Consider the following 23,395-nt stretch of genomic DNA (forward strand, 5'->3'; position numbering starts at 1 on the left):
TATGTACATGTAAATAACATATGTACAGAATGCATATCCAATTTCAGCCAAGATTCTGCAGGTTGTGTATGGCCATTTTGACGTGGTGACGGTGATTACGAGATCGGAGTGTAACCTTAACCAGGACTGTTATGTGGTGACAGGGTCCAAGGACTGTACCGTCATGGTGTGGATGTTCACGTCCAGAAACCAGGCTATCATAGGGGATAATGGAAGTATGTTGTCTGGCTTTAAGCAAATATCATAGAACTGTGTCATGTTGTTTTAATTTATGTTCAATTTCAGTGCTACTGCGGTGTTAAAATGCCTATTTTCTTCTCTAGAAAATTACCAAAAGTAGACTTAAAATGCCAACTATATTAGCATTGTTTCCAATATCCATATACTAATCAAACTGCATTAAATAAATTATGAAAGAGACAAGATGTTTTTTTGGCGAAGCTATCATTAGAGTCCTTCATATATCAGAGGTACATGTATTTGTGGATATATGATGGCGAAGCTATCATTAGAGGCCTTCTTATATCAGAGGTACATGTATTTGTGGATATATGATGGCGAAGCTATCATTAGAGGCCTTCTTATATCAGAGGTACATGTATTTGTGGATATATGATGGCGAAGCTATCATTAGAGGCCTTCTTATATCAGAAGTACATGTATTTGTGGATATATGATGGCGAAGCTATCTAATGTATTTGTGGATATATGATGGCGAAGCTATCATTAGAGGCCTTCTTATATCAGAGGTACATGTATTTGTGGATATATGATGGCGAAACTATCATTAGAGGCCTTCTTATATCAGAAGTACATGTATTTGTGGATATATGATGGCGAAACTATCATTAGAGGCCTTCTTATATCAGAAGTACATGTATTTGTGGATATATGATGGCGAAGCTATCATTAGAGGCCTTCTTGTATCAGAGGTACATGTATTTGTGGATATATGATGGCGAAGCTATCATTAGAGGCCTTCTTGTATCAGAGGTACATGTATTTGTGGATATATGATGGCGAAGCTATCATTAGAGGCCTTCTTATATCAGAAGTACATGTATTTGTGGATATATGATGGCGAAGCTATCATTAGAGGCCTTCTTATATCAGAAGTACATGTATTTGTGGATATAGGATGGCGAAGCTATCATTAGAGGCCTTCTTATATCAGAAGTACATGTATTTGTGGATATAGGATGGCGAAGCTATCATTAGAGGCCTTCTTATATCAGAAGTACATGTATTTGTGGAGGCCTTCATATATCAGAAGTACATGTATTTGTGGAGGCCTTCATATATCAGAGGTACATGTATTTGTGGATATATGATGGCGAAGCTATCATTAGAGGCCTTCTTATATCAGAAGTACATGTATTTGTGGATATATGATGGCGAAGCTATCATTAGAGGCCTTCTTATATCAGAAGTACATGTATTTGTGGATATATGATGGCGAAGCTATCATTAGAGGCCTTCTTATATCAGAGGTACATGTATTTGTGGATATAGGATGGCGAAGCTATCATTAGAGGCCTTCTTATATCAGAGGTACATGTATTTGTGGATATAGGATGGCGAAGCTATCATTAGAGGCCTTCTTATATCAGAAGTACATGTATTTGTGGAGGCCTTCATATATCAGAAGTACATGTATTTGTGGAGGCCTTCATATATCAGAAGTACATGTATTTGTGGATATGTGATGGCAGAGAACAAGTCTTGCATGTTAACTTGGAATGCCACTATTCAGAGCATGTGTTGTAATGCTATATAACTATGTAACTTTATGCCAGGACTTGTCAATTGTAGTACCTACATTGTTTGTATGAAATGTTTAGGTATAGAGCAGCCAACACCCAAGGCAACATTGACAGGGCACAAGTCTGAGGTGACCAGCATCAACGTCCTTGCTGAGCTGGGGATGGTCATCAGTGGTTCTGTGGGTAAGGGGATATTATGCATAACATACATGTATGTATGTCAGTTGTTGGTGAGGTTCTGATGTCTGAAAGTCACTACTGTATACTTGATTGAGGCTGTGGTTGCTTTTCCAGAATAAACCATTTTGTGTGTAAGAGATGGCTTAATCAAATGATAAGACTTTTACAGATTCATTATTAACGACTGAAAAATATTTCTCAAACCAACAACTCTTCATTTCATTTACACTTTATACCGTTTCTGTTTCAAGGCTCTTAACACCAGACTTAAAAGGTTGTTTTGCTGACAGTGTCAAGGTGTTTACCCCCAATGTGTATTGATAAACTATGAATTGCTATGTATGCAAGTTCTATGTATCGGTAATTTTTATAACATTATCATGTAAAACATTCCCTGCCTGTAGATGGCCCATGCCTGGTACACACCCTGAGTGGAGACCTCCTGCGTTCCCTTGATGCCCCGGGTAACCGCCAACTGACCGCCCAGCTCCTGTGTATGTCCAGGGAGATGTTTGTGGTGGTCAAGTTTGATCAGGGAGAGATCTGCAACTTCAACGTCAACGGCCGGCTCCAGAAGCACATCAAACATAAGGATAATGTACAGGTTTGTACTGGTTTCACACTTTGGTAATCTAATGTATGTTACAGTACCTGGACATATACTGCAAAAAAATACCAGCTCACATGTTAAGATTACTTCCATAATTAGCATAAATCTATGTTTTTTTGATAGAGTAGAAGTCAGAGTACTTTAAAGCCTTTTGTATTTCTTGGTTATCACCCAAATCACCTCGACCTTGGGGTAAGCCTTTACTAAATTAGTAAATGAATAGCCGGCCTTTCACGTGTTTAATGCTCATGCATTTTAATAAAAATATTTATTACAGGCTATGACACTGAGTCGAGACGGCCAGTACCTGATGATGGGAGGTGACAGCGGGATCGTAGAGGTGTGGCGATCTCATGACCTGACACTCCTGTACACATATCCTGCGTGTGATAGCAGTATCTGCTCCCTGGCACTCTCACATGACCACAAGTAAGGATTATTCATTGATTCATTTCCCGTTTTTTTTGGTTGGTAAGTGAGACCATTAGTAATACATATAGCAATAAGTTGTGCACAAAAATAACCAATATTTAAATGACAGAGTCTTTAAAAGGTGAACTATAACATGCAGAAATGCATGCTGAAGTACCAATACATGTAACTGATTGTTCCAATATATGTTGCTGATCATTTCAATACATGTTACTGATTATTTCAATACATTTTAATGATCATTTCAATACATATTTCAATAGATATTACTGATCATTTCAATACATATTTCAATAGATGTTACTGATCATTTCAATACATATTTCAATAGATGTTACTGATCATTTCAATACATATTTTAATACATGTTACTGATCATTTCAATACATATTTCAATAGATGTTACTGATCATTTCAATACATATTTCAATAGATGTTACTGATCATTTCAATACATATTTCAATAGATGTTAATGATCATTTCAATACATATTTCAATAGATGTTACTGATCATTTCAATACATATTTCAATAGATGTTACTGATCATTTCAATACATATTTCAATAGATGTTACTGATCATTTCAATACATGTTACTATATGTTTCCATTCATGTAACTGAGTGTTTACATGCAAGTAACTGATAATTTCTATACATGTATCTGTTTGTTTCCATTCATGTTGACATTTGTTGTGTGTCTGTTTCAGGTTCCTGCTTGCTGGGCTGGCCACAGGTTGTCTACTGGTGTTCAACATCGACTTCAATAAATGGCACCATGAGTACCAGGAAAAATATTAGAGACATCACTGTAGAAAATAGAAGAAAAAATGTAACCCTAACTAGGCAAAGACAAGAACCAAATGGGAAAACTATGAGAATTGACTTAAAAAAATACACAAGATTTTATAAGATAAAAGTCTAGAATACTTGCTTGTTAAATAAAGCAGACTTGTAATACTAGTAAAAAGAAAGACTTAACCAAGAAAGTACGGACTACTTTACATTGCAAGAGACTTGTATTAAAGATTTTGTTGACTGTGATGTGTGAGTACTGGATACATTATACATTGTGGGTTTCCACATGAATACATAACATTATATCTTATTTTGATGTATAAAAGTATGCCTTTCATCTTTAGAAAGCAGTAGTTGTAATTGTGAGGAATCTAGGAGGTATTGTCAGTGTTACATTTGTTTAGAGACAGTTATTTTGCATACATGTTTAAGAGGATCAAAAATTTAAACCGAACAATTGTTTTTTTCTTAACCTAAAATTTAAATCAATAGAATTATATGATTGGATGATTTTATTTTCAATGTATTCATGTATTACAAGGCTTTCTCCGTTTTGAGTGAAGGAGTATATTTGCAGAGTGTGTACGGTACTGATAATTTGTTACATTGCATAGTGCTAGTCCCTTCTGTGTTGTATACAACACACAGATTCCATTGACTCAATCATCAATGTTTGTAGACATGACCATGAGGGTACAAGTTGTGGATGGAAATTAGTGAGGGTTTTCATTTAATAAATGAAAGCGGTCTTTTAATTGAATATTTGAGCTTAAACATGTGTATGTTAATTTGTATCTGCTTTTGTTAACTATTAAATATATGCTTGTATAGCTGTTTGGTTATATTTATAAAGAAATGTGTACATGTGGTCATATTTATATGTACATGTAAGAGTACGCCTGCATCTGTTATTATTTAGTCTAACAACATACATGTATATTTACTATAAGTTATTTTATTCGTTGTTCTGTAGTAACAAATTGATTAATTCATACATGTAATGGTATGAATGCATCCTCCAAGGTATAGTAGTTATTTAATCAGTAGTTCAGTTTCGTATTTATAGAAAATATTTATTTTTAAATTTTGTTATTTAATGAATAGATGTGTTTTTACTTAAAATGAGAATATCATACGGGAGCCGTTTAAAACAGATTAAAGCATATAAGTTGTAATTTTTATCATCTTAAATCTGTATAAACATCACAAATGGCAAGACATAGTTTTGTTTTTATTTCGTCGACTTTCGTGTTCAAAATTAATAGTGGCTAAACTTTCATTCACACAAATATGTCTATAAAAAATGAAATTATGACTTTACTAAGATTATTTCAGTTTATGACTATTAAAATGGCCCCCAGGAATTGGAAATGAAAAATATAATATGGGAATTCAATTTGAAATTGATTTTTAGCCCCACAAAAAAACAAGCTCTAAAAAGGTAAAAAATAGATGCTTGATTACAAATTCTCAATCCTTAACTTCATTTTTTTACTCAAAAAGTATGAAAATTTGGCGAAAGACCTAAAATTACCCTCTTTCTTTATAGGTTAAAAAGTTCCTTTGTTACATTCATTGCATTCCAATTATTTTGTTACTGGTCTGAGTCAATGTTAATTGAATTGTGTTGCCCTTCAAAAGGGTATTCATATATATATATATATATATATATATATATATATATATATATATATATATATATATATATATATATATATATATATATATATATATATATATATATATATATATATAGTCATGCGCATGGTTGTTATGACACATTTTTGTTCTATTAATTTTAATACAAGTGTGTTATATTAGTTATCCATCCATTCCAGAACCTAGGGGCTGATCCCTGGGCTGTCTTTAACAAGCATTATATCAGCTAAATACAGGAGAGATGAAGCTTATCGCACTGTTTTGACATTTACTGCTGCATGATCATGTTTTGAAGAGTTTCCATACTATAAACAAAATTACTTTTGAAATGTAATATAATAAATACAATAAACTATGTTGTGTAAAGTTTGGTTTAAAGAAAAGATTTTGGTCAATATTAGAATTTTTCGAGAAATAAACTGCATGTCATTTTGCTAAGGAGAGATTTTATCACACAGTTTTATTCTGACAGTACTGGAGGTGATGTTTTTTTCTTATACAATACATGCATTTATTTAACATATATATATATATATATATGTTTGAAGTGTGGTCGAGCTGTAAATGACAATGTTGACAAATATTTAGTTTTGAATATTAATAATGGACTTCTATTGATATAAAATGCTGTTTCAAGAATTCTTGGTTACCAGTGTATTGGGTTCAAAGCAAAAAAATGGCACGTTTTATACATTCAGCAAACTTTGTGTCTGTAAGTTGATTTGTTGTTATGTTTGATGTAGCATTTTAATGTTTTAATGATATCACTGTATTATATGTATGGGAGAACAAACGTGTATGTGTATGACAGTTTTGTACAATAACGCAGACATATCATATATTTGTATCTGATCTTTGTGCTATTTGTTCTTGCTGTTTAAGGTGTTTTAGTGTGTTAATATTGGACTATTAAGGACGCAAATTGCAGACATGTACACTCTTTTCTACTGTACATGTATTCAGTATATTCAGCATGGGTGAATTGATGATAGTCATATTAACAGCTCTAAGTTAATCAGTATGTGTGTGCTGACAAAGAGAGCGGTTCATCAAGAATTCTAGGAGCGAGTTTGTACCTGAGAGAGATCTTGACCAGATTTATGCACTGTTTAAAATCTGTCCTGGGTACAAACATTGCTCTAAAGATTCTATATGGAATGGCTCCTAGTTCTTTAAACATAAGGTTAGTACACTCTAAACCCAATCAAAACATACTGTTTAAGTTGGTTTAACTGTCTTCTATTAATACTCCTGTATGAACTATTGTTAGCCAAGTTATTCTGTATCCTCTATCACATTACATTGAATATCCATATATATGACCAAGTTTAAGACAGAATAAAACCCTTTATGGTTATATGTACCATACTGGCTTATTAATCATAATGATACTACATGTTAGGTATTACTAAAATACCGACTTGACAAATAACATGTTGGTTATTAAGAACGTGTTACCCGCTCGTGATTAAACTTGCTTGCTTGTTCTGTACACAGATAAAACTGGTGGTGACTCACACATTTATACTTGTTGTTGTCGGCATTGCATATTGAAAATAAATTATATACACCAAATTCTCTTGTGTCATGAATATCAGCTCTATATCTGGAAAGATTTCATTTTTTTAAACATGAACTCGGTAGGTTTCTGTGTAGTGTGGCAGACATCCAGGAATCGTGTTGTCTGGTGGCGTTGTCGCCGACCGCGGCGACACATTGTCATTTCCGCTCGTCAACTTTTGAATTTGTTATCCAAACTTGGTCACATGTTTGATTAACAGTCGGTTCACGCTATTAACCAAAGAGTTATGGTCCGTTGGGTAATTTTATTGTTATGGCAAACTTTGAATAAATTCACTATGTTGATTTTCAGTCGGCAACACCTTGAAATCTGGACTTTGATTGTTTTACTTTTCAATTGGCCATGCTTTTCTCGCATGTAGCGCAGTAAATACTACAGCTACATTTTGTATGACAATGCTGGCCGCTCCAGAGAGGCGACAAGTTCGATTCGCGGAATTTTTGTTCGCTGCTGGGTTTATCAATGTAGGTTCTTTTGCAATGACAACAGTGATGAAATTCGCAAAATGAGTAGAATACTTTTATTTACAAAAATATAAACTGTAAATAGTAAATACAAAACATGTAAAACCATGAAGGGTTGAAAGCAGCCATCTTCTTAACACATGTCATGCTCATAAAAATAATACACCTCGCATTTAACACAAAAAATGTAACACTGTATGCCAGAAGTAATGTTTCTGGTTTAACCCAAATTCCTAGAAACTTTTTAAGCTTAACAGGCTTTTAAGTAGCTTATTCCAACCAGCCAAAATTCATACTTAGACCTGATTCTGATGAATGAAAAATGGATTATTGTGATTAACAAAAAGATAATTCCTATACAAAGTAAAACACTCTTATTAAAGTAAATATAGTAAAGTAAAACACTCTCATAAAAGTAAATATAGTAAAATTTATGCAATAAAAAAAATGGGGAGATTAGCTTAATCCCCTATAAGGGACATAAGAAGTTTCGAGGAAATGGGGCCAGCAGGTCAGCTGTTGTAAATACATAAAGTCTTGAAATACATGCGTCAAGATGTATTTTTATTATACGCATCTTGTAAGTTAACTTAGTTCAGTCCCAACTACTGGTATAAATTGTTGTTGCGGAAGCCATATATGCTCTTCAACGGTATTGTCGATCCCCAACCTCTTGTCAAACGGTGTAATAGTGTCGTCTCCCCACCCCGCCTCTCGTCCCCACCCCACTCATCCCACTCTCTGGGCCGAGTTTCCTTCTATAAGCTACACGTTTACGTTGGCAGCAGTTCCGTCGCCCGAAGAAAGTCAATGACGACGTCGTGGATAAACTTGTACTGCTCCTGAAGGGAAAAAAACGCGCAGTTATAATACAGAGTCAACTTATGCAGGTTTGCCGGTTTAGCAAACTCATGCATTTAGAGAGAAAACATAAATATTGGAAAATGCACTTAGTGTATTTATAATATAATCTTACAGAAAAAAGAAAGTCATTGAATATCATCAATATGGCGGCCATTTTGAAACAAATGATGTTAATCTCTTCAAAAGTGAAATGCAACAGTAATGTTTATATTGTTAAGTAGCATAAACCCTTTTTTAAACTTTTTGGTAGCATAAAAGGAAACATTGCCTTAACTAATGCCGTGTACATGCATGTATTGAATTTGTTTGTAAATGTACGTTATAATCATGATTATTTTATTCATGGTTAATGTCCCAAATACCGCTTATTATAAACTCTTATGTTTAATTCCAGTTTCAATGTGCTTACGAAGGTGGGTATGATCTGATGTCTGTTGATGCGCATCTGTTTTACCGTCTGCTGTAGAGCGACGTCACGTTCTTGCTTCACGCGCTCTACAGTTGCCATGACAACACAAAACAAACCACTCTTGGTAGCTCCATTTCTACAACAAAGATTTTATGAAGTTTATAAAGTTAATCCACTATGAAACAAATATAAGACAACATTATGAAATTGTCAAGTGATTCTGGATTTTTTCTCCGAGAGTTTCTAAAGCAATGTTTTTCAAGCCAACTAAATAGTTGACGCAATGTAGTTTCTAGTGAATAGTTTAATACTAAAACTTCGCACTTCGTACGTAAAAGTTAACCGCATAATAAATGTCGTCTCTGGCGTGTTTACTTACTGACAGTGCGCGACAATGGGCGGGTTTCCGTTTGCGGTCTGCCACTTTGCGGCATGGTCACATACAGCGAGCAGGCTGGACTCCGCCCCTACAGGAACGTGCGACTCGGACATCCAGAACCGACACTCGTACTGCTTGATCAACCGGGCTTTCTCCTTTGGCTGAAGGAATTAAAGTTTCAGAAATAGTACAATTAATAACTGAAACTAAAACATTGTTGAAAGAGGAAATACTTAAGAAGTAGTATTGCCAATATATCGTAGTCTTAATACACAGGTTTGGTGTCCATGGAATCATGTATATACAAAAACACGAACCTCTTCGGCGTTCGTGAGCTTGATAGTCCTCTCGATATGCGTCACGTGATCTACCTCAGTGACGAAATGTAGTTGGAACGGGATGAACGTTACCGTCTCGCTCTCCGACGGCCAGTAGACCTCGTACTGAATAAGACGAAACACACACTGAGTAACAGTAACAATATCAAATAAAATGTACTTTCGTTCAATTTTGGAGCAATTAGTTTTGTGAGGCCGGCACATTCATTATCACTAAGAATCCATTATCTACCACCTCAGATAAGTAGATCCAAAAATTTGGCCATGCTGGAAATTCTCATCTTAACCACGGGCAAAGATAAAACAAGTACCCGTATGGAAAACATCGTTTCCGCAAAACATCCGACGCTCGGTTTTGGATGAACCTATCTTACACTCTCAGTAATGAAAGATACTTATAATCTATACTTTTTTACGTGGATATGTACCTGTCTGCTGATTGTGTCCATGTTGACGATAGTGCAGACGTTATTCTCATACACCATCCGCCAGAAGTCAATGATCGTGTCCGCCAGGGGATTCTGGGTCAACAGGAAGCTCTTGCTCTCCCGGTACGACTGTAGATAAAGAAAGACGGTTTGTCATGTATTTGTGACGTATTATATGTACAGAAATGTATGTGTTATTACTATAATAGAACCACTCGTGTTTATTATGATACACGTCGCCCACGGTGATGCTTTGTATAAAGCACGTCTATAAAGTGACATGAAGTTGGATGCCGCTGAAATTCTCAAACGCTTAAACATTTGTGGGCGTTTGCAATCATCAAAAGTAAGCTATGTTTAATATCGTCTAAAGTAAGGTAGGTTATTGCCTAAAGTAAGGTAGGTTATCGCTAAAGCGAGGTAGGTTATCGTTAAAGTGAGATAGGTTATCTCCTATTGTAAGGTAGCGTGTTAAGTAAGGTAGGTTATCGCCTAAAGTAAGTTATCGTCTAAAGTAAGGTAGGTTATCGCCTAAAGTAAGGTAGGTTACCGCTTTTTGCAAGGTATGTTATCGCTTAAAGTAAGATAGGTCATCGCCTAATGTAAGCTACGTTATCGCATAAAGTAAGGTAGATTATCGCCTAAAGTAAGGTAGGTTATCGCCTAAAGTAAGCTACGTTATCGCCTATAGTATAAGGTACGTTACCGGGAGGAAGACGGCGTTGATGTAGTCGTTGGTGTCGGCGACCCGCGTGGTCAGGAACGGCCGGTGGAGGTCACCTGAAGGAATACAGGGATGTATATACGTGGTTTGGCTGTTTCCGAAACATAACGAAATGTAAATCATTAAGATTGCGGCATAGCCTCCTCTCAACATTACTTCGAATGTTTTTTTAAAGATTTAGGTCGATTAATTCGGAAGATGGTCGAATTGGCAGATAGCTAACAAAATAAAAAAGTTTAATAAGTTCATATGATATAAACTATAGAATATACTAACTAGGGAGTATATTTCTGGTCCTGTTTTTCTGTGTGTTCTCGAAGGCTCGTGCAGCCCTGTACTCTTCGCCCTCGTAGAAGCTCGGCTTCATACTTTCGTGGAACTTCGTCACGTGTTGCAGACGCTGAGCATGGGAAAATGGACACGAGCATATATAATATTTGTTTTCAGATAACAAAATAATAAGACGGGTAAACGGTACTTAATTGGCTATTTAGAAAAGTAAATCATATTAAAATGGAAGAAATGTGAACATTATTAAAATGACGCATATCTTAAATTCTGAGAATTTGAAGCATCAGTTAAACATGTATGCTATAAGCCAACCGAGTAACGAAAAACAAGTGATAAACAAGTGCGCCGCGTAGCGAACGCCAGGGACCGTCTGTTGTTTTACTCGACACTTATTAACGCATGAGTTATGGGCCTTGCTACACGTGTGCGCATTGTCACTTGTAACAATTGTACTAGGTTTCATTCGAATAGGTTGGACGATTTCTTGGTTAACGTTTTAACACCACGAGACCGACACCGACGACAACATCAAGGCAATGAGAATAACTCCACTTCTTTCCAAACAATTAACATACGTGAAGCGGGTACCGTGGTACAGTGTATCGAATTAGCAAATACACTGTTGAAACTATACAACAGTATACCTGGAACTCTAGCTCTAGCCTGGGCTGCTTGCCTCCCGCGGGCGCTTCGAGGGCTCTCTGGTAGGAGGCGGCAAACCTGTCGGCCGGAAGTGCCGCGTTGGGGCAAAACAGAGCCTCTGCAAGAGCCTCGTGCAGGAACATGTACTGCTCCTGGGGAAGAGGAGGGCATTGGTGGTGAGAATAATGTCACGGTATATCGCCAATAAACAGTTCAAATTGCAATTAAAGAATGCATATCATTAAATAAAATTTTGATAGACATAAACGAACTATTCAAAAAATCCCGAAGATATCGTTGATTTGACCAGGAATGCATTTATGATAAACGACCAGTTTAATGTTTACTAACGCATGAATATTTGTAACAATCATTATTTGCTGAAAGTATGCGCTTAGAAAATATAGATTTTTTTGTGGTTAATTGCATTAATGCACACATTAATAATTTCCTACCAGGTTTTGGACCATGTTGACGCGCTGGTGACGTAAGTTCTGGACGCACTGGAATACGTTAACGTAACCCTCGACGTCCGCCTGTTCCGCCAGGTAATCTAACGCCAGGTACGTTCCAGACCGGCCGATACCCGCGCTGACACAGAGAGGGTTTACAATAAACTGATTGGAAAGTACAAAGCTACAATTCAGGCTCACATATTTAGTAAATTAATTTTGAATTATTCAGTGAAATGTGGTTTTTAAACCCGTATAAAGTCCAACTGCAGAATGTATTAATATCAAAATACTACAATGCCGATAGCTATCATATTTGATTTCGGAAAACTTTCAAACATTCAAATGCTTCCATCCTTATACAAATGACGTACAATTATATAATTTGGAGGTCCTCAAAGCCATTTACTTGTATCTGGTCACCACCCGGATAAAGCGCCCATGCTTTTAATTAAGTTTACGCACCTGCAGTGTACGACTGTTGGAACGTTGTCCTTGGAGTCGTGCGCCTGCACGCAGCCGCGGAAATGGAGCACTGATGAGGCGTACTCGGGCACGTGGCGGTCGGACCAAGCCTCGAACTGGAAATGTTTCACCACTCGGCTTTCGCCCTTCTCCTGTTAGGTACAGGTACGTTGGATTATATACAAGTTATAAATATATTATAGGTAGATTTATATACCAGAGTAGATTGAATACCTACGGATTAAGATTTTTGACAAAATGTACAAGACAAAATGTACACGTCGAAGCCCTATGTACACCCCTGAAACCCCTAGAACATTAGAAGTTAATCCTCTGAGCCAAATCTGCTTCAACAAGTGACAAAAAACATGACGGCAGATCTATACGAAATATAACACATTTATGAGGACAATTAGAAAATTATGAATCACTCTCTGACTGCAGGCAACGGCTCTTTGAGTATATGTGTCCGAATCGTTTGTACCAGCTACCTGTAAACACAACAGTCGATGGCTCGACTCCTCAGCCGCAACCATATTTTAAACGGAAGGTCAAAGTCGTTTACCGTGAGTTATAAGTACCGTCACAAAGGCCAACAATCATATTTGAAATTATGATACGAGTTCAACACGCACGTTTTATACACATTTTTCCTGATAAAACTGTTACATTATATATTTTTATTGGCTTTGATAATGCATATCGGCCGTCATTTTTGGGATCCTTGGGTGTGTTTTTGTAACACCGTGGACGATCGTTATCAAAAGGCTCGAAGGTAAATATGCATGTTCGTACATGTGCACTACATTTTGTTTCATGATAAATTAACGTGGGCGGTTAACAACTCTAGTTGATAAACTATTGCTCTTTTCGTGTTAATAATTTCAGTACAACGTGCCGGTGGCCTTATTTTCAAATGCTCACAACCATACTATCTTATTATGTATATTATATGCATACAGAATTAGTAATACTCAATTCATTATACTATTACAACTAAAATATGAATGTAGGTAGCGTGGCCGAGCGGTCTAAGGCGCTGGTTTTAGGCACCAGTCTCTTCGGAGGCGTGGGTTCGAATCCCACCGCTGCCACAAATCTTTTGCCTTTTTCGTAATAATTATTGTCCACAGTCACCTATATTTTACTGTACTGTATAGGATACAGACCAGTATTTAAAGGAATATTCTGTCATTATACTGCACTGTACATAAACTATTACAATAAGCGAGTTGTAATAACAAGTATTAAATCAATTCTAATTTTAAATTTCAAAACAGTACATTATTCTGTCACGGTACTGTACAGTAGTAAAATAAAGTGTAGTGTATTGATAATCAAGAAGGATAAGTGAATCATCTACGAAAAAAAAATAACTAGTGTACTACAGTGAATTGCTATTTTAACAGAAGAACCTCTAATCTATAGTTCCCGTATCACTGCTTGTCAAGATACCGCTTTAGCTTTTTCATAACTTTATCAGTCGCTCTCACCACGGAGGTAGCGTGGCCGAGCGGTCTAAGGCGCTGGTTTAAGGCACCAGTCTCTTCGGAGGCGTGGGTTCGAATCCCACCGCTGCCACATATTTTTTTCTTTTTTTTTCTTTTTAGATATTTTTTGTAGTAATTTTAAACATAGTGAATAACGATGAATTGCTATTATACTTCATTGAAGTCTATATTCAAAGTCCAAGTAAACCGCTTATTTAGCGTGCTGTATTATTTTCCATATCCCGTTCCCAATTCTTAACATATTATTTATTTTAGTTTTTAATTAAGAAAAACAATTGAAGCCAAAGAGGAATGATGTGTTCGTAAAGAAACAACCGTCATCACATTATTTCATCTTTTTTTTTAATATTTCTTTAAGCATTTTACGGTCAAATACATAGGACTTTCCAATTTAAGTCAAAATGACGCATTTCCCCAAAATGTGGGGAAATACACGGGCATGCTACATACTGTTGATATGACGAATGTGCGGACTGTATAGTCTGAGAATGTGTCTGCGTCCCTGGCTTCCACTGTAACCCCGCCATACTGCTTCCGACCCTCGTCCGGCCAGTATTGACAACATTTCACCTGCAAGCAAGGGTGGAGTGTGCGAGTTATATATATTTATATGAGGATGGAGGACGACCGACACTACCGCGTCACTATGGCCACCTCGCCAAACTGATCACGTTTGGTCAATACTGACAACACCTCACCCGTATGTAAGGTGGGAGGGGGGGGGGGGTGCTGCGGGGGGCGAAATCACAGTCATTTGATAGGAATTAATTCCTATACTTTGGTGTCATATGATTTAGTAACATTTAACCTAAAATCATCCAAGCTTTAGCTATTTAGGCCTTTCGAGATTTTCTAATGTTTATAAATTGCACAAGTGTATAGTCATTTTATGCTTAATCGTTTGTAAGAGTGAGCCTTTTGAAAAACCTGTTAAAAAACAGTTTGAAGTATTATACTAAAGGCCATGTCGTTACCTTGTTATGTTCCACGAGTCTAGTAAGCATGACGATTTTGCGACACTGTTTCTGCCAGATCATTCGCCAAAAGTCAGACACGAACTCTTCTGTTGGACCTGAAGCAGACAACAAACATGTTGGTTGCAATGACTTGTTTATGTCATCCGCTCGAGCCACACCTGCTTTCTTTAATGACATGTAGCTTTTAGTATGGAATGTTCTTTATACGGGACTCTTAGCTCGAATGAGTCCGGCTGGTAGCTCTTCCTATCCTAATTATCAATTGACTTGAGAACATACCGAACACACATTTTCTAGATGTGGTTTGTAGTTGCAATGCAGTCAATTTTGGCTTTGGCGATACTCTGCAAACACCTTTAGGGTACCCCACCCCCTCCCATTTAAAGGGACTAGGTGCCGGATTATTGTAGCTCACATCTGGTGTCTAGTCCCTTTAATAACATTTGTATCTATAAACCTCATCGGCCATGGCCGAGACAAGGTTCAGACATATTTCATCAATGTTACAATGCAATCATGATGCAGGAGTTTGGTGGAATATGATGAGGAGAGGGGCAGGGGGGATCACTCACAAATAAGGTTTTATGCATATCATATAGACATGACATATACATTGTTTATTACCTTGCGCTGCGATGTACATGTGAGGTTTGTTGTATCCCTGAAAATATACATTTGAAATATAAGTCACATTTAAAGAGTACGGAAATAGACAGTCAGTTTTTTTATAGATTTAAATTTTAAAAACAACACAATCTTATTACTCTTGTTATTCATTGCCATGGCTACGAAAATGCATGTTATCAGTCAAATATATTACACTTTTCTTTTTGAACTAAAAGAAAGGTTTTAAGTAATCAACAATAGAGTAGTACTTGGCGCGTAAATAGACATACTACTCACAGAGATGTAGGAAGCGTTGATGTAGTCATTTCCGTCGTCTCCCGGAAGTTCCTCGAGCTTCACGCGCGTGTGGTCGTCTGCAAAGAGTAATGTATATGTAGCTGATGCATTACAAACACCGGTTTTTATTTTAAATATCAGCATAACCTGTACAAATGGAAAACCATGAAAAGTTGGCAACAAGACTTGAAAGGAACTTACATGCAAAAATTTCCTTGTAGCGGTTCTTCCTCACGTTTTGAGCCTTTTTTGCCGTTTCACATGGATGACACAGTCCGATGACCAGGTCCTGGAGAACATAAAAACAACTTATCAGATAGGATAATTATTAGATTTCAAAAGAAAGAAATATCTAAGTATAATATAACCTCTTTGGTTGTCGACAAACAATACGACATCTACAGTCACTGCCTCGCCACCACGCTGTCCTCTTACGGCTTGTATGGATCTCCGCCCCACGTATCCCCTCCCCTTAATCCTCACTCGATCCCCTTAACCCCAACCTTTCTTTACCGCTCAACCTACGCCCTAAGCACCACCCCTAACCCCTGTCCCGACAAATTTAATCTCACCCTTCCCTTAATCCTCACCCGAACCCATTAACACAAACTCTCTCTTAAACGCTCACTCGACCCCCTTATTACCTTAAATTGCTGGGTGAGTTCCGTCCGGCTGGCGGTGTGTTCCTTCACGTACTCCCAGAAATTGTCCACCGCCACCGTCCCCCGCGGCTTGCTCTCCGAGAGCTTGTACGAACTACGATTGGAGTTATTCCTCTTTAACTTTGGTGGGTCTGTAGCAATAGAAAACTATATGACTGCTGAGTGCGTTACAAACAGGAAGAAAGTTACTGATCCAGGATTCTAAATAAAGGGGGGCTGAACATATGTAAGAACACTTGCAAGAGGTGAACACGATCCAGTGGCACTTAGGACTCCGCTTTTCAACAACGACGTTGTATGTTAGAGCCATAATTGGAGAACGTTCTACCTGGTTAGATGTATTTCTATTGCAATCGAACGTGATCTAGCCGATTTTGCGGACTTAAAGGGCCAGAAAATCCAGTTGGAAAAACACATTCTAGATTCTTCAAGTCAAACTATCTCGAAACACGCACCTTCCTTCTTTATGTTGTTCTCGAAGACCTGGGAGACTATGGAGAAATTGCGAGACTTCTCCTTCCGGTCGCGTCGCTCCTTCACCCGCATCTCAACCGCCCGCCACGGTAGCGTTCCTCTGGAAAACATGGGAAAAGTGGCGTCTTTATCTGTCATATTTGTATTTAACATTGGTCATGGATGTATGTACAGTTTAAACGTATAATAATGTCAAATATGAGTTTGATACGAGTGTAGGACAAATTCCACCAGACCCCACCCGCCAAATTTTGAATAAACGAACGAAAATGATTTAAATCCCCAAATACATTTAAGCATTATTAATCATTTTTGTAAGTAGACATGTTTGAAGTTACTAAGGTCGACGAGATTTCGTTACTCACTTCTTGTATACCCATAAGGCGAACAGGACCCCGAGTATCCCGGCGACTAGAAAGAGAATGCCGATCACCAGAAGAGCGATACTCGCCGGCGCTAGAGCACCGTCTGAAAGTGATTCAAGAAGGCTTAACATTAGTCTCCATGAAGTATGACAAACATGCCTTTCAGTGACGGCTATTCTTTTCGACATTTTCTCCAATTAGTATAGCAACTTTGTACTGTTCTATTTAAATCAATGTATCGTGATACATATTTCGACATGTTTATATGTTTACAATGCGCTGAAAATCTTATGAACAAAATAGGGAACATGCGTTGAAAGATATATAAAAAACACGTTTAGCGATGTACACACGCACTGATTGTTTTTAAATGGGTGTTTTTGCATGATCTTAAAACAAAAACAAACTAACTTGAATACATGTTGAACACCGTTGGCTCACAGGGACCGACGAGCCCGGGGAATTCGAGCCAAGGAGGTAAGCTTACATTCAGTGGAGAAAAGTCGGTCCTTTATATCCAGTTCAAGCAGACAAGTAAATCGAGCCAAGCGAGTCGAGCGAACGAAGTTCGACTGTATATCATTTGGACACAATAATTACCCTTTTCCGTGCACATGTCCCCGACAAATCCCGGGTCACATTCCCCTGGGCACAGCCCCGTAGACTTGTTACATGGCGTCCCGTCCGCGCATGCCCCGCACTTGTAGGCACATCCCAGTCCGTACGTCCCATTACAACATTCTGGACGGAGAAAAATCACACAGTGAAACGATAAACCTTACACTGTCGTCAGATCTATCTATAGGGTGGCACGCACTCGTGCATCCCATTACTTACGTCCAGTTACAACACTACAGAGGTGAAAAATAAAACAGTTGAACAATAATTATACAGGACGACCTTCCCCGACACACCCGCACATGTGGGCGCAACGCATTCCCTCTTCTGTAGAGAAACACTGTTCTAATGTGTTGAATAAAATCATGTTTGATGCCCCGTCCATATTTTCTATAGAGCATGAACGGTTGGGGAAAAGGCGTTGATCTTCAATTCACGTTCAAGTGTTATGTACAAATTTTGCTTCAACAGCAAACAGAAAATTAGAAAAAAGAATGAAAGGATATTCAAGGGGTGTTTCTCTGAAATTGGTTGAGCTAAAAGGTTTTAACAATGAGATCATGTTATTTTAGTTTTGTTAATGAATCTCACCTAAAGTACAGGAGGGTTCCTGATAGCCGGCGAACAAACATCCCTCTAAGCACGCGCCGGTCTTCTTGTCGCATAGGTCACTTCCGTAACAGATGCCAACTTGGCAGGTCTGTGTGCAGTTGTAGCCATGGAGACCGTTGGGACATGCTGATTTTTATAATAAATGTTGTAAAATTGGATAAAATAGTTTACATTTAACGCTGGTATATATAATTGATATGCCTATATGGAGGTGTCGTTGATGTGTACATACCTTTTTTTGAAGGAAAGACAAAGGTTTGTGGAACGTGCGCTCTCACAGATATACCATTTTTACAACTTTTTTATTTTTTGTCTTGGAAAGAGCAAATTTTTGCGTAAATATTTGCAAACTAATGATATAAGATTGCTGACAAAAACTCAGATCGTAGATTTTCATATTTCCCTTCGAAAATTCATGTTTATGGCTTAAACAGTTACTGACCAACGGTTTAAGAAAAATGCATTAACTTTTGAACTTAAATATAAAAATCTGCGATCTATTTTTAGTCAGCAGTCTTATATAACTGGTTTCCATGGATTTCTCAAAAAAATGGCTCGTTCCAAGACAAAAATAAAAAAAAAGTTGTCAAAACGTTCAATTTGTGAGAGTGCAGCTTAAAATTTGCTCTTAATTAACGATAAATGTGGAGATGTTTCTGTGGTTCACGAATACACTCCACAATCATTATTAAAAACAACAATCAAAACGTAATGTTGTATGATATGATGAAAGGGTGCCATATATGTCCTACCCTGGTTGCACATGGGTTTGTCTAAGGTGACGTATACACCGGGGTCACAGCCGACGTCACACACACCGACAACAGCGTTGCACGTGATGTTATCTCGACAGTCTCCGCACGCCTGTTTGCATTCTGCGCCCCACGTGTTGTGGTTACAGTCTGGAAAATGGTTTGCAAAAGTCAGACACAGTTTTGTTTCCAAAGAAACTTTAACAGTTCAAAACAACTTAAATACTAAATGATACAATAGGTAAGAATCCTCCTTTTGCCATCCATGCATTAAATATCGTTAATGTCCCATCACTTTAGTACACAGCCGGTGTAACGTTGTAAAGTGACCCCCATAGAATAATGACCCCCCGGTCATTATTTTATATAAAATAATGACCATTTTCTATAAAATACTGACTCCCCTTATAAAATAATGACCCCCCGATTTTATCTGTAAAATATTGACCCCCCCCCCCCCCCCCACTTAGCCTGTTACTAACATATCTATATCAATTCAAGTCACTGTCGTGTTTCTATGGCTTTTATATTTGTTGTTGTTGTTTTTGCTTCTGGAGCCGCTGCATGTTACTGCTGCAGAAGCTGCTGTGTCTACATCTATTGAAATGAAATATAAAATTGCTTCCATTTGAATTTCATTTAAATTATCATCAATGTAATACAATATACATAAGTCGCTTTAACGTAGCTGTATATGATTCAACTTCAAAGACAACATTGTTCTACTTCATCTGACGTTAGATAGCCTTTGTTCATACCGTGGAGGCATTGCTTAAAACGAATGTGTTAAAAATGCAAGGCTTTGAGGAGCTATTTAAGCAGTCACTGTTCGTGCCATGACTTACATCAAAGTCCATGATGTCACTGAGCGGTGTTTTTTATGTTTTATGCAGACTGCATCATTTCTAAAAATAGTTCCTTTGATTTACCTCAGAAAAGCCGCTCGTTCAACATCAAAGAAAACGACAGCGACACCGAAAGCAGTTCTACGTAAACGCGTGTATATATAAAGGTCTGTGGTAAGCAGTCAGTCCAACCTTGCAGCATGGACGAGAAAGATTACACAGATGTTGTAGAGTTTGTAAAAAATGGGAAGTATCCCGTTTCTGTAAAAGACAAGAACAAAAAGAGGAATTTTCGTAGAAAGTGCAAACCTTTTATTTTTGATGACGGGTTGTATTATAAGAAAACCAGCTCATCAAAACGTTTGCAAGTTGTTAAGAAAGGGAAGACAGATGACATCATTCAGAGCATGCATGCATCAGATCACGGAGGACATTTGGGAGTTTCAAAAACGTAAGTTTGATATAATGATTTCATTATCATGACCAAAAAGGAACTTGTGATTCCTGTGAGCCTGTGTTAGATATGACATTTAAGATTATTTAAATTAGTACGAAAGCTGAATAACAAAAGCGTCAAAACGTGACTGAACTCGTAATAACGAGATAAATATCTCGTAAAAACGACTAAGTATCTCGTTATAACGAGACAACTATCTTGTTATTAGACTTGTACGGATTATGACGGACACGGACACTGAGAGCGAACAACCGACAGGCAGGGGATACTCTCAAAGTTATTTCATGCTTTAAAACAGTCATGTATGTATAAATAAGGCGTATCAGATGAGTCGTTTTACAAACTAACATTAAGCTCTAGATCTTTGTATCAGTTATGATTAATTTTCGATTATAATAACTGTAAATATATTGTGAGAACAGTCCGAACGCAATATTTTGGTTTTCGCTGACAAAACCATTATACTGAAAAAGGTAAAGAATATATAACGGTACTTGATTTTAAAGTTTATAATATAGGTGAACAGGTCTTTGGATCATTCCATTATTAGATAAAACTGAAATAAAGTGTTTTGTCTATATATTGTCCGCTTTTCATGCCAATAGTAAATGATACTGGTTTATTTTGATATGCAGTGTGCAATATTAAAGTATAGTCCGTTTAAAAAAGCTGATTATGAGATACGAGTTTATTGTCAATAAATAGGGGTGTAATGATCGGATGACTCCAGGTAAATGTTATTGTTTTGATAAGTATTTTATTTACTTGATGCATTAGCATATTCACTTTAATTTAATTGTCCTCTAAAATGCTCTGTACTTAATGAAATTACAGATATTAATTTCTCATATAGAGTCGCTGGCCCAGTGGTATCGTTCAGATCTATGACGATAGCGGTTGTGGGTTCGAACCTCAAGTGAGGAAGTTTTTTTTATGCCCCCCCCCCCCCCACAAAGTGGGAGGCATATAGTGATTGCACTGTCTGTCCGTTCGTCCGTTCGTTCGTTCGTCCGTCCGTCCGTCCCGTTTCGTGTCTTCGTCATAACTTCTTAACTGTTGAATGGATTCGAATCAAACTTCACAGAATTGTAAAGCACCATGAGAAGGTGTGTCGCGTCCAACTCTCAGTTCCCCAGGTCCAAGGTCAAGGTCACACTTAAAGGTCAAAGTTCAAATCTTTCGTGTCTTGGCCATAACTTCTTTACTATTGAATGGATTTGAATCAAACTTCACAGAATTGTAAAGCACCATGAGACGGTGTGTCGCATCCAACTCTCGGGTCCCCCAGGTCCAAGGTCAAGGTCACACTTAAAGGTCAAAGTTCAATTTTTTCGTGTCTCAGCCATAACTTCTTTACTATTGAATGGATTTGAATCAAACTTCACAGAATTGCAAATTTTGAGTTCAAACATTTCAAGGTCAAGGTCATCCTTCAAGGTCAAAGGTCAAATTAAGGTCAATGTGCTAGGGGGGCATTTGTCTCTTACAGTGACAGCTCTTGTTATTTCATTTTTGGAAAGAATTACATAGTTTGTATTTAGTAATGTTATGTAAAAATCTAAATCACGAGAACCTCACTTATCTCGATTTTGCATGTATAATTCAAATAAGGTCCGAGTACACATAATAAGTAGACAGTATCCTCCAAGTAAACTATAAGAATGCCAGGAAAGTATTTGAATTCCGCCGAAAAGGAAAAGGTTGTATCTGTGCACTTATGAGGATCGAACCCATGATCATAACATGTGTAGTGTTCCGCATTCTTCCATTATACCACTACGCCACAGTCATTGAAAGTTGCTTATGTAAACTCAAAACTAATTCTAATAATTCTATCGTCATTTAGAACATTTAGAACAACATGTATTGGATTTCAACTTGTCTCAGGTGCATCCATGGCTAGCTTTATTTTTAGTAATGATACTACAGTGAAACTTGTAATAGGTGACTTTCCGTGAGACCTTAACAAAAAGGTCACGTATGACTGGGAGTCTTTTAATTCAGGTCCACTAACGTCAAGTGTTTCAATTTATTATTTGTTCTTGTAAATCCTGATGCCTGTCTTTTTCTTGGATTATGGTATTTAAATTGATATAAGATATTCCCTATTTAGAATATGTATACGTATTTGCATTATTATTTGTCTAATTCCTTTTTACTTGTTTTGCAAGCCATTTTGTCTGCCGTGATATCATATTACTGCACATCGGTTGAGTTTTCAAATCCCGCGTTTATTCATCGGGTAATGGATAGGTTTATATGAGATTATATTTCCATCATATTTTATTATTGTTTGGTAATACTAAAAGGAGCAGGGATTTTGAAATTTCGAAATTTTAATTAGGTTGGTAGCTCCAATTCGATTTTCTCACAAGAAAAGTTGTTCGTACGGATTATATAAAATGAACTCGTGCATCCACAGATCGTCCAATTTTGGACATATTAGAAGTTATGGTTAAATTGACTTAACTCAGATAATAAAAGAGAAAAATAAACATTTTTGCCATAGCACACAGTAAAGTTAACACGCTGGTAAGAAATCCAAGATCCGAAGCGCTATATGTTAATGACTGAAAAATGCATGAAATTCGTTTAATTAAGCCATATTATCATCACGGGGTGCAAACATTACGGTCGTTTGTGGCGTCAGACAGGGAGTCTTTTAATTCAGTCAGTGACTTTATATAGATTTTTTTACGTCAGGCGGTCGTAAACAGGGTCGTATACGGCAGGAAGTTGT

General features: G+C 37.2%; 3 protein-coding genes and 2 non-coding genes across 10 annotated transcripts in view; 3 read left to right on the plus strand and 2 right to left on the minus strand.

The window, feature by feature from the left end:
- LOC128227282 (neurobeachin-like) overlaps positions 1 to 5,447 on the plus strand; it is a 144,108-nt gene extending 138,661 nt beyond the window's left edge. For all 6 annotated transcript variants that reach the window (XM_052937666.1, XM_052937669.1, XM_052937668.1 and 3 more), the window contains 5 exons: positions 48 to 215; positions 1,842 to 1,946; positions 2,348 to 2,547; positions 2,831 to 2,982; positions 3,695 to 5,447. In XM_052937666.1, the coding sequence (XP_052793626.1) occupies positions 48 to 215; positions 1,842 to 1,946; positions 2,348 to 2,547; positions 2,831 to 2,982; positions 3,695 to 3,785 (716 nt within the window). In that variant the 3' untranslated portion in view covers positions 3,786 to 5,447. The remainder of the gene's footprint in view (positions 1 to 47; positions 216 to 1,841; positions 1,947 to 2,347; positions 2,548 to 2,830; positions 2,983 to 3,694) is intronic.
- Positions 5,448 to 8,260: 2,813 nt separating this feature from the next.
- On the minus strand, positions 8,261 to 17,144 carry LOC128225707 (receptor-type tyrosine-protein phosphatase kappa-like). The gene is made up of 17 exons (XM_052935615.1): positions 16,988 to 17,144; positions 16,515 to 16,663; positions 16,072 to 16,159; positions 15,871 to 15,947; positions 15,592 to 15,628; positions 14,965 to 15,062; positions 14,441 to 14,560; positions 12,480 to 12,631; positions 12,018 to 12,153; positions 11,565 to 11,714; positions 10,906 to 11,029; positions 10,612 to 10,685; positions 9,906 to 10,034; positions 9,457 to 9,582; positions 9,140 to 9,300; positions 8,761 to 8,896; positions 8,261 to 8,329 (listed from the first exon to the last, which is right to left on the minus strand). The coding sequence occupies exons 1-17, from the start codon at positions 17,142 to 17,144 to the stop codon at positions 8,261 to 8,263; spliced, it is 1,983 nt and encodes a 660-aa protein (XP_052791575.1).
- Positions 13,492 to 13,573, plus strand: Trnal-uag (transfer RNA leucine (anticodon UAG)). Its single transcript has one exon. It is a non-coding gene; the product is annotated as a tRNA-Leu (tRNA).
- Trnal-aag (transfer RNA leucine (anticodon AAG)) lies at positions 13,979 to 14,060 on the plus strand. The gene has a single exon. It is a non-coding gene; the product is annotated as a tRNA-Leu (tRNA).
- A 223-nt stretch (positions 17,145 to 17,367) lies between the features above and the next one.
- Positions 17,368 to 20,400, minus strand: LOC128225708 (multiple epidermal growth factor-like domains protein 10). Its single transcript, XM_052935617.1, has 5 exons — positions 20,391 to 20,400; positions 19,354 to 19,503; positions 18,581 to 18,727; positions 17,972 to 18,112; positions 17,368 to 17,474 (listed from the first exon to the last, which is right to left on the minus strand). Exons 1-5 carry the CDS (start codon positions 20,398 to 20,400, stop codon positions 17,368 to 17,370), a joined length of 555 nt encoding a protein of 184 aa, XP_052791577.1.
- Between the last annotated feature and the right edge of the window lie 2,995 nt (positions 20,401 to 23,395).

Source organism: Mya arenaria, chromosome 3 (genome assembly GCF_026914265.1).
Source record: "Mya arenaria isolate MELC-2E11 chromosome 3, ASM2691426v1".
Taxonomy (NCBI): domain Eukaryota; kingdom Metazoa; phylum Mollusca; class Bivalvia; order Myida; family Myidae; genus Mya; species Mya arenaria.

Coding starts and splice junctions, on each gene's coding strand:
- LOC128225708 (XM_052935617.1), bottom strand. Junction 18,728..19,353: donor CAAACCCATGTGCAACCAGG/GTAGGACATATA, acceptor TATAAAAATCAG/CATGTCCCAACGGTCTCCAT. Junction 17,475..17,971: donor GGACATGTGCACGGAAAAGG/GTAATTATTGTG, acceptor AATCACTTTCAG/ACGGTGCTCTAGCGCCGGCG.
- LOC128225707 (XM_052935615.1), bottom strand. CDS start 17,144: ATGACAGATAAAGACGCCACTTTTCCCATGTTTTCCAGAGGAACGCTA. Junction 10,686..10,905: donor GACCAGAAATATACTCCCTA/GTTAGTATATTC, acceptor GTATTCCTTCAG/GTGACCTCCACCGGCCGTTC. Junction 9,301..9,456: donor AGCTCACGAACGCCGAAGAG/GTTCGTGTTTTT, acceptor TAATTCCTTCAG/CCAAAGGAGAAAGCCCGGTT.